Source organism: Rhagoletis pomonella, unplaced genomic scaffold, assembly GCF_013731165.1.
Source record: "Rhagoletis pomonella isolate Grant_MI unplaced genomic scaffold, Rhpom_1.0 Rhpom_scaffold_00009, whole genome shotgun sequence".
Classification (NCBI taxonomy): domain Eukaryota; kingdom Metazoa; phylum Arthropoda; class Insecta; order Diptera; family Tephritidae; genus Rhagoletis; species Rhagoletis pomonella.
The window spans coordinates 39,605,218-39,621,758 of record NW_023458563.1 but is presented as its reverse complement, the minus strand read 5'-3'; the positions used below and the strand labels follow the sequence as shown (position 1 = coordinate 39,621,758).

Here is a 16,541-nt window from a genome sequence, read left to right as displayed (position 1 = left end):
GAGTACGTACGTCCAAAACGCTTGAAGCATGCCTTCCGTCTATCACAACATGATCGATTTGGTTTCTCGTTTTTCGATCTGGAGACAGCCATGTAGCTTGGTGGATGTTCTTATGCTGGAACCTTGTACTACATATTACCATATTTCGGGCCCCGGCGAAGTCGATCAGCCTCAGTCCGTTATCGGACGTTTCGTCGTGGAGGCTGAATTTTCCGACAGTGGCGCCAAAGATCCCTTCCTTGCCCACCTTGGCATTAAAATCGCCAAGCACGATTTTGACATCGTGTCGGGGGCAGCGCTCATATGTACGTTCCAAGCGCTCATAGAAGAGATCCTTGGACACCTCATCCTTCTCTTCCGTCGGGGCATGGGCGCAGATGAGCGAGATGTTGAAGAATCTAGCTTTGATGCGGATTGTGGCTAGACGATCGTCCACCGGGGTGAACGCCAGTACTCGGCGACGGAGTCTCTCTCCTACCACGAATCCAACACCGAATTTGCGCTCCTTTACGTGGCAACTGTAGTAGACGTCGCTAGGCTTCACGCTTACTTTACCTTGCCCCGTCCATCGCATTTCTTGGATGGCGGTGATGTCAGCCTTTGTCTTCCCGAGGACATCAACCAGCCGGGCAGAGGCACCTTCCCCATTAAGGGTCCGGATATTCCAGGTGCATACCCTTAAATCATAGTCCTTTATACGTTTGCCGTGGTCGTCATCAGAAAAAGGGGGTCTCATCCGAGGCTTGTTGGAATTTTTCATTGGGCGGGGTTTTAACGTGGCGGGACCCAAACCCAGCGCACGCGAAGTTTTACGCCTTCTCACTTTAGCTCGCTCCCAAACGGGTGTTTGGTTGCTACCCAGAGGATACGTGGATATAAATATCCGGACGTTGTGAGCTGCGATTTGAACCGTACGCACAAGAATCGCTTCTGGCCACTCCCAGGTGAATGGCAGTCAAAAGTTTTCCACTTCTGCGCACGGAACCATTGTAATTGTATATACCTTCTCATATAAGTTTTATTTTCAGGTTTCCGAGACACTTACACAATAATACGAAAAAAAGAAGACAATAGGTCATATATTAAAAATTTAAAAAACCGCTGTTTCGAGTTACTAAACGCTAGTTTTGATTAATACACAAGTTGCATCCCACTAAGCGACCACAAAGCTCTTAAAGAAAAATACCTAAGCTTTCTTTTGAGCAAAAAAAATAAAAAATAAAATACCCCTTTTTGAAAAAAAACATAAAAATTATTTTTTATCTAAAAAAAAAATTAAAAAAAATTCATTTTAATTAAAAAAAAATAAAATTTGTAAAGACTGAAGAGAAATCTATCGAAAACATTCCTGAAAAAATTTTCTAAATACAATAGGTAATTAGTTATATGGATCCGAAAAAATGGCCGTTTGACCAAAATGTCAAAATTCTAGACCCTCCAACTCGGAGTGTGTTTGACCGATCCCATTGAAATTTTTTGTCATAACTACTATTTTTTAGGACTAACCTTGGTGCAAATTTCATCCCGATCGGAAGACATAGATTTCAAAATTTGGGTCACTTGAGGTGAAATGCCCCATATATATATTTTTTTTTAATACGACATTTGCAAAATATTGCCTACTGGCACCAGTAATCAGTTTTTTGCTCTCCTAAAAAGTTACTAAAAAACACATAACTGTTTTTGTTGGCGCAGCGACGATATGTATGTGTAGGTACTATGCCCGAAGCGCTTATTTAGGGGTGGCTCACAAGCAGTATGCAAACCTCTAGTAGAGCTGGAAAACAATCGATGGCACTATCGATAGTATCCATGTTTTCCAATCTCCCCCACTATCATAACACACCATTTGTTAGAAAAATATTTTATGAAATATTACACATTATCGGCTCTATTAATGAATTATAGCATGATTGTCGAGACAAAGAAATAATTTGACGAATATTTTATGGAATTGCAATTACCACTACATTAAATAATACCCTGGCAACCAATTAATTCGCACTTTCTATAGTAAATATTAATTTAAATTTTTCCGCAGAGGGTTTTTCTAAACATTGATATTTTGCTCGTTTCATTTATTGGTTTCTACATTACAAATTGGCCAAACCAGGAATCATACAACTATGTATACCAGTTCACATTAAAAAGAGGACAAGTTTAGCAGTTGTTCTGGTTAAGACCGCATATGTATTTATATGTTTATATTTTTAAAAACACCTTTGTAGGTGAGTTTTCTAAAAGTTACATTACATGTGATATCAGTCACAGTAAAATATTTTTTTTATCAAATACCGTTATTGAAGAAAATATGCAAAATATCTACTGTGTTTTACAATTTCTTCCCAAATGTATACATTTATGTTATTTAGGGTCTGTGCCAATTGATAGAAAATAAGAAAAATATTGACGGATATAACTAAAAATTTGACATTTCTCGTGGTGAATACATACGTCAGAATTTTACCATGGGGCTAGGTAATATTTTGACAGCATATAAATATGTATGCACAATACTGTTTGGCGGCAATAAAAAGTGAACATCAAAATGGAAGCTGAAAAAAGCCCAAAAAGCGTACGCTACTTGCAAGTTGCAAAATGAATATACATTTGAACAATTTCAGCAACACACAAAAATATGTAGCACGAGTGTTTGTTTGGTTTTTTTTTTCAACTGCCAAAATTTTACTTTGCATTTGGCACAGCGAAATTCAATTTATTTGTACACCATAGTATATAAATTGTTTTACCTCGTCTCACCACGGAGAATAATGTTACCGATTGGCACACAACCTTACTGAGGAAACATCGATAGTACATCGATGTTTTGCTTTGAAAATATCGACAACATCGATGGTCCCAAACATTGATTGTTTTCCAGCTCTAACCTCTGGCACATATGTGGTAGATCTACCACATATTTTTTTTAAATCTGGGTTTCTATCACATCCACCACACAAGACTATGAATGCAACATCGTTCATAACCCCCCTTGTTGGAAGGAAATATGTATATAAATTGGCCATCATTTAGTTTAAGATAATAATAGTAAAACATATTTTAAGATCTCAACAATTTTTATAGAGCTTGAGGCCTTAACAGTTCATTAAAATGGCATGCCAGGAACCAGTTTTAAGTGATGCTGGTATATGTATGATCGTAATTTTCTCCACAAACAGTTATTATTTTCTAATCCGAATACCTGTGATTGGAGTCGAGGGATATGTACATACAGTGACCAAAATATAAATTACAACTCGACATTTTAGCAAGGTTTGGCTATTTGTCTTTAGTGTATTTAGTGTATTTAATGTTTTTAATCTTTTCTATCTTAGTAAAGCCCTTTTCCTAACAAAAGCCATATACATACTTAAATCCAAATTTCAGACTTTGTGCAAAAAACTATAAAAAGTAATTCTGCAATATTTCACCAAGATTTCAAACTTTTTAGTTAGAATCTTAAAAAGAAAATTGGTTTGCAGTTTTGTAGGTCATTAAAGATTAGTATATTAAAGTACAAGTGGAAAGTCCTGCCCATTTGCTCCTCTTTTAAAAAGTTGTCGGACATACTTTGTATGAAGAAATTTGTAACACCGTCTACAAAAAAAACTGGCAAAAATTAACGTTAAGTCCTACCGACTGCAAAATTCCACTTTATTATACTAAATTTAACGAATCTTTTTAAACAAATTTTACGCGGTAAAAATCTCGAGAAAAATATCATACAAATTTGTAATGTTACTATAAGGATGCTGTTTCAGGCATAATACATCTAGGATCATTGAAGAAGGTTTTAAGATCTGTAGGTTTTTTTGCAAAATATACGCAAAATTATTTTTTGCCCCGTATTCGGGTGTCATAAATATGGTCACCGTAGTGATAGTAGCTAAAACTTCTACCTATGGGCAAATTATTGTTGTTTTTCCACAATATATTTTCATTAGAAACGGCCTCAAACTCAACAAAAATTTTTGAATATAGCACCGTGCGACAAAACCCAAAAATTTTTAAACCACAAGAAAAAATCAATATATTTACAAAACTAGGAGCCAAATATAGTATAACTGAGTTTTTAATTTTTCTCTCTGACGTCAGGATTTTTTTGTAAAGACTTTGAAATTTCTAGGATATGATTGAATAAAAATTATTTAAAAAATTTGGTGCATTGTAGAGTAATAACATGGGTATCAAGTAAAAGCAAAAATTCTGTAGAATTGAAAATAAATTTAATTTTTTAGTGCACGAGGACGAATAAGTGTTGAAAATGTTCTTTTAAAACTTTATCTTGAATATCCATGGAAATTTCCAATATTTATTTTTGAAAAAAATATATGCGAAGGACTAATATGTAGACTCCGACCGATTCCAATTTTTTTTTCAGGATTTTTCATTGGATTTTGACCCCTTTCGATGAAAGGATTGCCTGCACTTTATGAAACTTACGTTTTATGAAACGTAAGTTTTATGTCAAGTTCTATATTTGCCATTACACGTTTTTGTTCTAAAAATGTATTTTTTTTACAATTTGAATACTTATTATTTATTTTTTGAAATATACAATATTAAAATTTATACTAGCGAGTATTGTGGCTTATTCGTATTTTCGTAGTGGTGCTAATAATTTTACAATATTTTACTATTTTTATAATTTTCTGGAATCATGGGACAGATATATTTTTGTAGAATTCAATGTACATTTGGTGTACCACAATAACCAAATGTCAATGACACTTCTTTTTGTAAATAATAAACGTTAAAAAATTGATTCATCTCCTTCCTCATTTTTTCTAAAATAAAATAAAAACAAATAAAAGTATATAACAAATGACTAAGTGAGCATCAACTCAAGGCGTAGAAATAGTATTTTCAGAGATTGTAGGCGAGAGTTCTAACTTTAATTTAAGCCAGGAAGGTTCTATCACCTTTTGTTTCTCTGCTAGAGCTTCTAATGTATTGCAGAAAACGCGATTTTTTGATACTTTGACTTCCCTTTTTTCAAAATCTGGAGCTTATGGAAACTTTATGCTTACGGACTCGTAATCAGCACAAAACAAGTCTATCAAAAACAGCATTAACATTTGCTCTGCCAAAATGTGTTTCTATTTTTGTTGGGCTTAGTTATACATTAAAATTGAGCAAAAATTCAGGTTTCTGTTTTTTCTACAGAAATTTTTCCTTATGTGGTCCATAATACCCTTCGCTCCTCTATTTAGTTATAGTTTTGCAAAATAATTCAATAATTGCAGACATGGGCAGAGAACGAGCTCACGATGGGCTAGCTTTTCTCAATATGTATTCATCGCAATCTGGATGTTAATGTCTACTCAGTATTAAAAGAATTTGTATCTATACCTCCATGAATTGCATGTGATTTTTATTTGAGTTGTGCTGAATTATATCCGCAATTAAGTACAATACATATATGCTGAATACTCTAAATAAAACAATGATATTCTTGGTTATTACGAATGACTTTACATAAACCTTTGGAAAACACGTCGTAACGATCTAAATCTTTTTATAACTGCTAGTCCTTATAACGTTACATATATCTGAAAAATTCTTCAACAAAATTTTCTCTGGTGTGTAAAAACCCAGATTTACTACTTTTAATGATGCTGCTTCTTGTAGTTAGAATATTTCGAGCGTGGTATCAACACCAACTTTTTTTCAACAAATGTTCTGATAGTTTCTCTTACACCCAGAAAAAAGTCAGCTAAATATATTTCTCTCAACACATGATTTGGTAAATATAACCAAATAATGTAACTATAACCAAATAATGTGTTGAGGAAAACATATTTAGTTAACGTAACTAAACTCTTTTCTCAGTATACTTAATTGGAGCCTTCTAAACTCAATGGCGTCCCCAGCTTTGCCAGATTGGCTTCACTTTTCGATATGGCGGTACTTAAAACTTTGCTTAAAGTTTAACTATTTTATAAAAAAAACTCCCTTAGTCTTGAAGATTCCATTGAATTTAGAGCGTCCCAGCTAAAAATTTACAACTTGCACAGCGTAATTTGAACCCAGGTTTTTCTTTTGTTTTATATTTGGTTATAGTTATCGATTTATTAAGAGATTACGAATAGAATCATATATAAAACATAGGTTTGCCCACAAATTAAAAAACTAAACTTTTTGTTTTAAAAGTGTACCTGTTTTTTAGATTTGCCTATATGTGCTTTAACTTTTTAATATTTCAGAAATCCGCATATTTATATTTGCTAAAGTATCTGTTATGCAATGGAAAGGAGTTTTTTGTTCCATCCTATCGTTAAATTATACATATGTATATCCAAAAATATAAGTTTGTTAAAGGATCATATTTTTTATCAACCTAATAAACTTAATTCTTAATTACGTACTATGTGCATATGATATACATACATGCATATGTATTCTCAATAAAAATATGAATTGAAAAATCTACCACATCTTATTCAAATCTACCCAATTTTTTTTTGCCGATTCTACCACAATAAAATAAAATGGGGTGTGCACACTGCTCACAAGCATGAATACTATTTTTCGCTCTCAAAATAAAACGCGGATGTCTTAATTAAGATTTGGTAATTGTGACCACAGTATGTCCTGAGAAAAACTTATCTGAGTTAGCAGATAGTATAAAGGCAGTGGCACACGATTCGGCATTTGCCCAAAATTTAGTGCAAATTGTATGAATGCACAAATATTTTTTGTTGTCCCAATTTTTTTTATTTTGCACCAATAGCCCAATATAAAAAATGTAAAAATCTATTGTACTGATGTACCAGTCGTGTGACACCGCCTTATTAATATAATTTTATGAACCATACGTTAAGTTTCATAAATGGAATTTGTTGAAATGTGTACCAAAACAATATTAATTAGTATTTGCCAAACTCAAGAAATTCTCCAACAGAATTAACGGTTTGGCCCAACGTAGACGAATATCACTATATATATGTATACATATAAATATGTATATTTAGTTATAATTACCAAACCTTGGTAATAGTTCGCAAATATTGTCAAAATTCGGCAACTAAATATTAGTTGTCGAAACAAATTTCTTTTCTCAGTTTATATAAAGTACATATTTATATGTGTGTAGAATATAGTATAAGTTTACTCGCTATACGTATGCAAATTATTTTATTTTATTAATTAATTACTAACCTTTTAGGTTATGTAGTCCTTTCACGCTTAACTAAATTTGTCTTCTATCATTTTGACCTGGTCTTCTGGCTCTTATCCATAGATACATGTGTGTGTATTTATAAACCCGTAGCCTAGTATAAATATTCATGCTTATCTAGATATATCGTATGTATATATGTAAATGTGTATGCCTTATGTATACATGTGCATATAGATAATTATACATACATAAGTAAATGCACACATAATATTTTTTGTTTTAACGCTTTATAAATGAATCGGGAAATTATCAAAGGTAATAAGTCAGCATTTTCCGATACGGTAAATTTGATGCAGTTCAACAGAGCTTCTTTAAACCAACCGAGCTGCATGAAAATTTCATATCGTTCTTGCTGACTTATTCCCTTTGGTAACTATCCGATTCAAATGAACTCATAATATGAATATTTATGAACGTATGTATAAATTCTAGCTAATATTATCTAAACAGTTTTAGTTATCTTAATAGTAGTCATCTATAGCTGGCATCTTCAATCATGTGATGTAATCACGGTTCTGAGTATATTCCTCACTGTAGCGGGCGGAAGCTGCAAAGAAGAAATACAAATCAAAGGCGTCAAATAGTTTGTGTATATCAGCTCAAAAGCGTATTTTCCTTCTTAATATTTAATAATATCATCCTCATCATAAAAAAAATCCTTGCAAGATTGTTTTTGATATGTATGTGCATCCTATTAAGTTAGGTATAAACTAGTAATAACCCCCGAAATCCGGGCGAATGCTGTGAAGAAATACTTACTAATATTAAGTATTTTAAACTTAAGTAAAAAATGAAACGCGATTTTTATGCATATACTTACATAAATATAAAGCAACGGTGGGCAAACGCGGCTCTTTGCAGCAGAGTGCGGCCCTTTTTACTTTCCCTTTCCTTAGAACATTTTGGCACTTTTTATACCCGAGCGCACTTGTGCACAAGGGTATTATAACTTTGTTCACATAACGGTTGTTTGTAACAGGCAAAACGAATCGAGATAGATATAGACAAATGTATACATAAATGATCAGGATGAAAAGAGAAATCGATTAAGCGGTGACTGTCTGTCCGTCCGTCCGTCTGTGCACACAATAACTCGAGTAAAAATTGAGATATTTTAACGAAACTTGGTATGTGCACTTCTTTCGGGCGTAGGACGGATGGTATTGAAAATGGGCAAAATCTGACAATAACCACGCCTACCTCCCATATAACGGTAATTTTCAGAAATACAAAAACTGCGATATTTTAGTAACTACTGAAGATAATTCACTCAAAATTGATATTTATAATAAATTTTAGGCGAAAAATAAGAATATTAACATTTTTTTGAAAATGGGCGTAGCCACGCCCACTTATGGTTACATGTGTATATCTTGGTAACCGCTGCATCAATTTATTCCAAACTTTGTACAGTTGTTCGCCTTAATACAGCATACTAAATGGCCGAAAATTTTAAAAATCGGATAATAACCACGCCCACTTCCCATATAACGGTAATTTACAGAAATACGAAAACTGCGATAGTTTCGTAACTACTGAAGATAATTCACTCAAAATTGATATTTATAATAAATTCTAGACGAAATATAAGAATATTAACATTTTTTTTAAAATGGGCGTAGCCACGCCCACTTATGGTTACATGTGTATATCTTGGTAACCGCTGCATCAATTTATTCCAACCTTTGCACAGTTGTTGGCCTTGATACAGCATACTAAATGGCCGAAAATTTTAAAAATTGGACAATAACCACGCCCACTTCCCATATAACGGTAATTTTCAGAAATACGAATACTGCGATATTTTAGTAACTACTGAAGATTATTCACTCAAAATTGATATTTACAATAAGTTTTAGACGAAAAATAAGAATATTATAAATTTTTGGAAAATGGGCGTAGCCACGCCCAGTTATGTTTACATGTGTATATCTTGGTAACCGCTGCACCAATTTCTTCCAAACTTGGCACAGTTGTTAACCTTGGTATAACATACGAAATGGTCGAAAATTTTTAAAATAGGACAATAATCCCATATAACGGTAATTTAGAGAAATACAAAATCTTCGATAAATCAGAAATTATTGAAGCTAATTTATTCAAAATTGATGCTTGCAACAATTCGTTACCACGAAATACGTTTAGGATACAATTTTGAAAAATGGGCGTGGCACCGCCCACTTATGATCACATATATGTATCTCGGTAACCGTTAAATTTCAGATATGCTTGAAACTTCAATATTTCGAAATTTAAGGACGCTAATTTACTCAAAATGGATACACCTCGGTTTACCATGTAGCGGTAGCTTTCGGAAAGGTGAAAAACATATATTTAGTACTTGCGCCGGGTATTTAATGTTCGGCTCCGCCCGAACTTAGACTTTTTTACTTGTTACTTTTTAAAATACATATTTTTTTGTTGGACATTCTTTTCCATTCTGTTGTTTTTATACCCGAGCGCACTTGTGCACAAGGGTATATTAATTTTGTTCACATAACGGTTGTTTGTAACATCCAAAACGAATCGAGACAGATATAGACAAATGTATACATAAATGATCCGTCCGTCTGTCCGTCCGTCCGTGTACACGATAGCTCGAGCAAAAATTGAGATATCTCAACGAAATTTGGTATGCAGATTTCCGTTAATCCAAGGTAGGTTGGTATTGAAAATGGGCGAAATCGGACTGTAACCACGCCCACTTCCCATATAACGGTAATTTCCAGAAATACGAAAATTGCGATATTTTAGGAACTACGTAAGATAATTCACTCAAAATTGATATTTACAACAATTTTTAGACGAAAAATAAGAATATTATAAATTTTTTGGAAAATGGGCGTAGCCACGCCCACTTATGGTTATATGTGTGTATTTTGGTAACCGCTGCACCAATTTCTTCCAAACTTTGCACAGTTGTTGGCCTTGGTACAGTATACTAAATGGCCGAAAATTTAAAAAATCGGACGATAACCACGCCCACATCCCATATAACGGTAATTTAGAGAAATACAAAATCTTCGATAAATCAGTAAATATTAAAGCTAATTTAATCAAAATTGATGCTTGCAACAATTCTTTACCAAGAAATACGTTTATGGTAAAATTTTGGAAAATGGGTGTGGCACCGCCCACTTATAATCACAAATATGTATATCGGTAACCGTTCTACCAATTTGTACCAAACTCGGTATTTTTATTGTGCTTGCCACATAAAAGCAAAACGTTAAAAATTATTGAAATCGGACTAAAATTACGTCCGCTTTTCATATAACGGTAAATTTCAAAAATGTTTGAAACTGCGATATTTCGAAATTTAAGGACGCTAATTTACTCAAAATTGATACACCCCGGCTTACCATGTAGCGATAGCCTTCGGAAAGGTGAAAAAACATTTATTTAATACTTGCGCCGGGTATTTAATGTTCGGCTCCGCCCGAACTTAGACTTTCTTGTTTATTTTATTCTTCTTATATACACATACGCAAATTGAGATCGGAATATTACCCGCAATTGGACACTGAAAATTGGATTTCTGACTTAATAGGGGTATTCTCCAAATCTTGCAAAGCCATTGCACGTAGCACGGATTGCATGGATTGCATAACTTGCAAACGCACAACAACAAAATACATGGGAAACAACATTTCCTATCGCTGCATAGCAAGATAAATGCGACCCTGTGCTAGATGTTTTGTTGTTGGAATTGCTACATATTTCTCTCATTCCTCTCATCTCGCTCACTTCATTTTTTTTGCTGTCTCTTGTTTTTGTATTTGATACGTAATTTCGCTGCTTGCTACCCATGCATGCTACCACTTTGCAATGGGGTGCTCTCGTACTCTTCGAAATTTGGAATAGTATTTTTGCATTTCGTGCAATCCGTGCATCGTGCAAGACTTCGAGAATACCCCTGATGTTCTTTACCGATATGATGGAACATTTACAAAACTTGAATTTGTCTCTACAAGGAGAGAATATAAAAGTTTTTGATTTGTCGCAAATTATTTTAAGTTTTGAAGCTAAACTACGTCTCTTTTTATGATGTCAAAAAAAGAATATTTCATCATTTTTCATGGCTAGAAAAAATATTGCGCGTGTTTTAAAAGCAGATTTTGAAAAAAAGATTTGCCGATTTGAAATTATTTAAATGTACGTTTGCATACCTCATAAACCCTTTTTTGTGTATCATAATTGAGGACAAATTTACAATATCCGAAATACTCATTTTTAAGAAAAGCGAAGAAGAGTTGGAGTTTTTGGAATCAAAAGAAGATAAGGCACTGGAAATTCAACATAAAGCTTTGCTATTGCTTGAATTTCGGCAATAAGTACCAGATTTAAAATATCCGCTTTTGAAAACAGCTGCGTCCCGTATATTTTCAATTTTTGGTACAACGTATAACTGTGAGTCTGTGCTCTACAATAGTTGCGATGCCGTACGAGTCCCAACTAGTCACAATCAGTCAGAGTTTACTGGAAATCGATCCCGTACTCGGTTCCCTGACTATTGAGAAGACAAAAAAGAGAGTAAATAAGGTCCTCTCTCTGTCAGAAGTTACTACTTTTAGTCCGAAGATTTTTTGCTGGTAAATTCTGGTAAACGTGTCAAACGATTAGCTGTAGTATGTTTGGCAATCAAATTGTAAACAAAAGAAAAGTGCACTCTGCTAATTCATGTTGAAAAGTATTTAATTACTTGTTTAAGTGGATTCTAATGAATTTGAAAGTATTTTTGGTTATTTACAATTATAAGCAAAAATTTCCCTGTGGTGTAGTGGTAAGCAGTGCGCGCTTCCACTCCGCAGCACCTGGGTTCAAACCCTGGTCAAAGCAACATCGCAAAAAATATAGAAAAAAGGTTTTTTCTTAACAGCGGTCGTCCCTCGGCAGGCAATGGCAAACCTCCGGGTGTATTTCTGCCATGAAAAACAGCTTCTCATAAAAATACAATCGCCGTTCCGAGTCGGCGTAAAACTGTAGGTCCCTCCACTTTGTGTGACAACATCAAGGCGCACGCCACAAATCGGAGGAGAAACGGCCAAACACTAACATATGTGTAAGCGCCAATCTATATAGTATATATAAGCAAAAATTTACCAGCAAAATTTGGAGATTATGTTGAAGTTGACAGAAAATACCATTTTTTACTAGAAAGCAATCCTGTACTTTTCAATGTTACTCTATCGCTCTGAGCGAATTTTTATTTTTTGACAGTTTTACTAGTTTTAGTCCGAGGAATACAGTGCCGTTTACATACAACTTTTGCTTCGCTTTGCTTCATAATTCCGCTTTGACAGATAAGTTCAATACATGATTTTATATGAGTCTTGCTAAATAGAAGACTTGGAAAGCAAAGCGAAGCAAAATCATGGGCAACTCTGAACTTTTGTGCGATTTGGTAATCAGCTGTCTGCATGTATATTCCCTCGCGCGCTTGCATTTGTATTTAATGACAAAAATAAGGTAAATATGAATTATTATTGCTATTATTAATGCATATTATTATATTGGTATCTATTTTACACAGATAAAATATGGAGGAAAATTAGAGCGCAGAAGCTGTCAAAGCGGTTATTGTAAAAAACTTGCAAAGCAGGGGAAATTGAGAGAGCAAAATGAAAAGTCATTTTGCCAACAAGAAAACAGCTGATCAAAAACAGCTGGCTGGAATTTACGCAAACCCCTAAATTGAATTTGATGGTTTGGAAGTTAAAATAGTAAAATGAGACTAATTAAACTTGTAAGAAGTAAGTAATTATTCGTTTAGTCAGTAAACTGTGTCAGGATAAGGCTTCGGGATCTGTTTTGGATACTTTTCTCTTGTAAGAGAACAAATGACATTTCGCCGGAATTTTGCTGTTTGACATATTTTACTTGAGATTTAAACGAACGTACCTATTGACTAACCAACATTTAACAGAACTGTTACGAACGAATTTTCTTTAATATCTATTTTACGTACATTGATAATAAAATTAATGCTTTCATTTCTAATAATAATTTTATTTAAATATAAAATTTTTGTTGTTGTTGCTTTTTTGTGGCTCTTTGTAGCATTTAGAATTTACAAGTGGCTCTTATCGGCCTCGGTCCTGCCCACCCCTGGTATATAACACAACATTTATTTCAAGAACTACGTGAAAAACAACATTAGTCTTCTATTGTTAGAGACTTGAGAACCCAACAGTCATCATTAGGATATAGTCCAACCTTTCACAATAACTCTAATCCAGTACTCCATGAACTTACAGGTTTTTACCTGAACCTGCAGGAAGTTACAGGAAAAATGATCCCGTACTGCAAAATCCTGTAAATGAGAGCGATTTTTGGAGAGTTGTGTAGAGAATGAAGTTGCAAGATTTTATCCGAACTTTTTCTTCTCTTAAAATCATGCAAATTGTCAAGCGATCACAGGTTGACGTTTTTACAGGAAGAATGCTTTTTTTGTTCCCGTACTTTTGTTGTTACACATTTTTTGCTCTCACTTCAGAGAGTAATTTTGCTGTTTGACATTTTTACAAGATTTTACACGAATAGTACTGGATCAAAGCTAATGCCTTTCTAAGGGCTTTATTTATCGTAACCGCAAACACAGTTATCCCTGGAAGTTGGCGGTGTTTCATGGTGAAAGGCATTTATAGCGTTCCCTTTTCTCGAAAAAAGGATGCACTTATTCTGCCCTGCGTTAGCGCTGTCAAATTTTTGGCGTAGAATACGTCTTACGTTTCGGTATGGATGTCATACTCAAACCTTGTAGTTCTAATTTTTAGAGCTTCACAAACACGCTTATTGCACGAGAACTAATGAAGCCATTTCACAGAAAAGGCTATGCAACCCTGTCGAAATTTTCAGTGGAACAGAATTTTGCTCTCGATTCTGTAACGTAGTGTGAGAAAATTGTTGAAAATGTAAGTATTTTGCGTTTGTTTTATATTTTTTACCGTCTAAACGCTAATTTTAAACAATGTATATGAATTTCGTGCAGGTCTAAGATCGTGAGTACTAAACAGCAACTCCAAAGGCTGGTTTCACTGATGGAGGAAAATCCTCAACTTGCGAAAGGGATTTGTACAAAGCTTCAGGCGGAAAAAAGGGCGGAATATATCGCGCTGGACTTCAATTGTTTACAACCACCAATTAGAACGACTGCAAAGTGGATTAAGCTTACGGTTGCTAGATGTACTGATTTTATCAGTACGGTACTGATTTTTGAACTCTCGTACTAGTTTTTTTTATTTCTTCAATCAGTACGCTAATGTCCTGATTTTTCAAAATTTGTACTGAATTTTCAATTCTGAGCATACAAATTTGTAAAAGGGGTCTTCCCACCGTACTTGGTACTCGGTAACTCGGTATTCACTAATTTTTCCCCATGTATTTTGTTTGTGTCGGCCGCTGTGGTGTAGTGGTAAGCAGTGCGGGCTTCCACTCCGCAACGCCCGGGTTCAAACCCTGGTCAAAGCAACATCGCAAAAATATAGAAAAAAGGTTTTTTCATAACAGCGGTCGTCCCTCGGCAGGCAATGGCAAACCTCCGAGTGTATTTCTGCCATGAAAACCAGCTTCTCGTAAAAATACAGTCACCGTTCGGAGTCGGCGTAAAACTGTATGTCCCTCCGCTTTGTGTGACAACAACAAGGCGCACGCCACAAGTCGGAGGAGAAGCTCGGCCAAACACTAACATATGTGTAAGCGCCAATCTATTATTATTATTATTATTTTTTTTTTTTTTCGTAGGAGAGGGAAATGCTTTATGCACTGGCCGGGGGTGCTAGTCTCTATACTACCTTCCCCGAGTGTGGGACTCCCACCGAAGCGTGTTGGGCTACCCACTAAAACCCAAACTCCCACCGCCCGCGCAAGAATCCCGCATCTGGCACCGCAATTCTGCATGTCTTCAGATGCAGGGGCGTTTCATTCGGGTGTCCTCAGTAGACAACCGTCCTCCCGTTTGCAGCGGAGTACGAATTTCACGTATCTCGCAACTGCTTCCCACTTTTCTGCGCTGGAGATCATTACCCCAACTATATTGTTCGGAGTTATGTCTCTGTGTCTTTCTTCCAACATTCTGCGCGAAATCAAGAAGTGTTCGCAGGTGAAAAATGTGTGGTACACGTTATCTTCGACGTTTCCACAGTAGTGACAGAACGGTGAGTCCACCCTTCCCATTCTATGAAGATATTCTCGGAAGTAACCATGACCGGTGAGGAATTGCGTCAGGTAGAAATCGACTTCCCCATGTGGTCTGTTCAGCCACGTTTGAAGGTCGGCTATCAGGGAGTGCGTCCATCGACCTTTTGTGCTCGCGTTCCAGTTTTTTTGCCACTGCTGGATCAGTTGCTCGCGCGCCCTTGCCGCGGCAGCTGCTCGACCTATCTCGGTACTGAGATTGTAAATCTCTTTTCGCTCGTAAGCAAGTAGCTCAATTGGCATGACGCCAGAAATAACTAGAACCGCGTCCGCGGACACTGTACGGTATGCAGAAGCAGTGCGTAGTGCCCCTCTGCGCTGTACAGAAGACATTTGAATCCGGTATTTTTTGACTTTCAATGCGTCAGCCCATATTTCTGCCCCGTACAGGAGCACCGATTGGACCGCTGTCATCAGAAGTTTCCTGCGGCATGGCTTCAGGCCGCCCACGTTCGCCATCAGCCGGCTTAGAGCCGCTGTGCCCTGCGCAGCTTTTTCACATACTCCATGGATGTGTTCCCAGAATGTGAGTTTGCTGTCAAGCTTCACCCCTAGGTATTTTGTAGACCTAGAAGTCGTCACGAGTTGAGGTCCGACCATCATATTTATAATTGTGGGATCCGTTTCCTGGTGAGGAGCACGATCTCCGTTTTGGCTGTAGCCAATTGCAGACCGTGATCGCTCATCCATCCACTGACGTTGCGCATGACCTGGTTTAGCTTGAGCTGTGCTAGCTGGACATTTCTTGCTGTTATGACGGCAGCCACGTCGTCCGCGAAGGCGACAAGTAAGGCGCTCTCCGGCAATTCCGTGCGAATTATTATTATTATTATTATTATTATTATTATTTTGTTTGTGTAACATTATTTTAGACAAACAAAATACTTTAGAATTTTTTAAGGTTTTTTCATAATTTTGGAACTTCGTTAACTGTACTGTAAAAAGTAAGAAGAAAATATTTTAATTACAGTTAACATGTTTCAGATAAAGTTTGATATGCCCAAGAAATTAATACTACAAAAAGAGAAATTGTTTTGTGAGCATATCGCCGAGTTATTACGTACCAATTGCGATAATTTGATGGAGTCGAGGATTTGTCGAGTTTAAATAGCGGCAAATCAGCTGCACTTGATAGTAGTTGGTTGAATAAGGAAAATGAATT

General features: G+C 35.6%; 1 protein-coding gene across 5 annotated transcripts in view; it reads right to left on the bottom strand.

Moving 5' to 3' along the window:
• Window positions 1–6,147: 6,147 nt before the first annotated feature.
• LOC118745781 (chitinase-like protein PB1E7.04c) overlaps window positions 6,148–16,541 on the bottom strand; it is a 269,861-nt gene continuing 259,467 nt past the window's right edge. For all 5 annotated transcript variants that reach the window (XM_036479449.1, XM_036479448.1, XM_036479453.1 and 2 more), the window contains one exon: window positions 6,148–7,730. In XM_036479449.1, coding sequence (XP_036335342.1) covers window positions 7,678–7,730 — 53 coding nt within the window. In that variant the 3' untranslated portion in view covers window positions 6,148–7,677. The remainder of the gene's footprint in view (window positions 7,731–16,541) is intronic.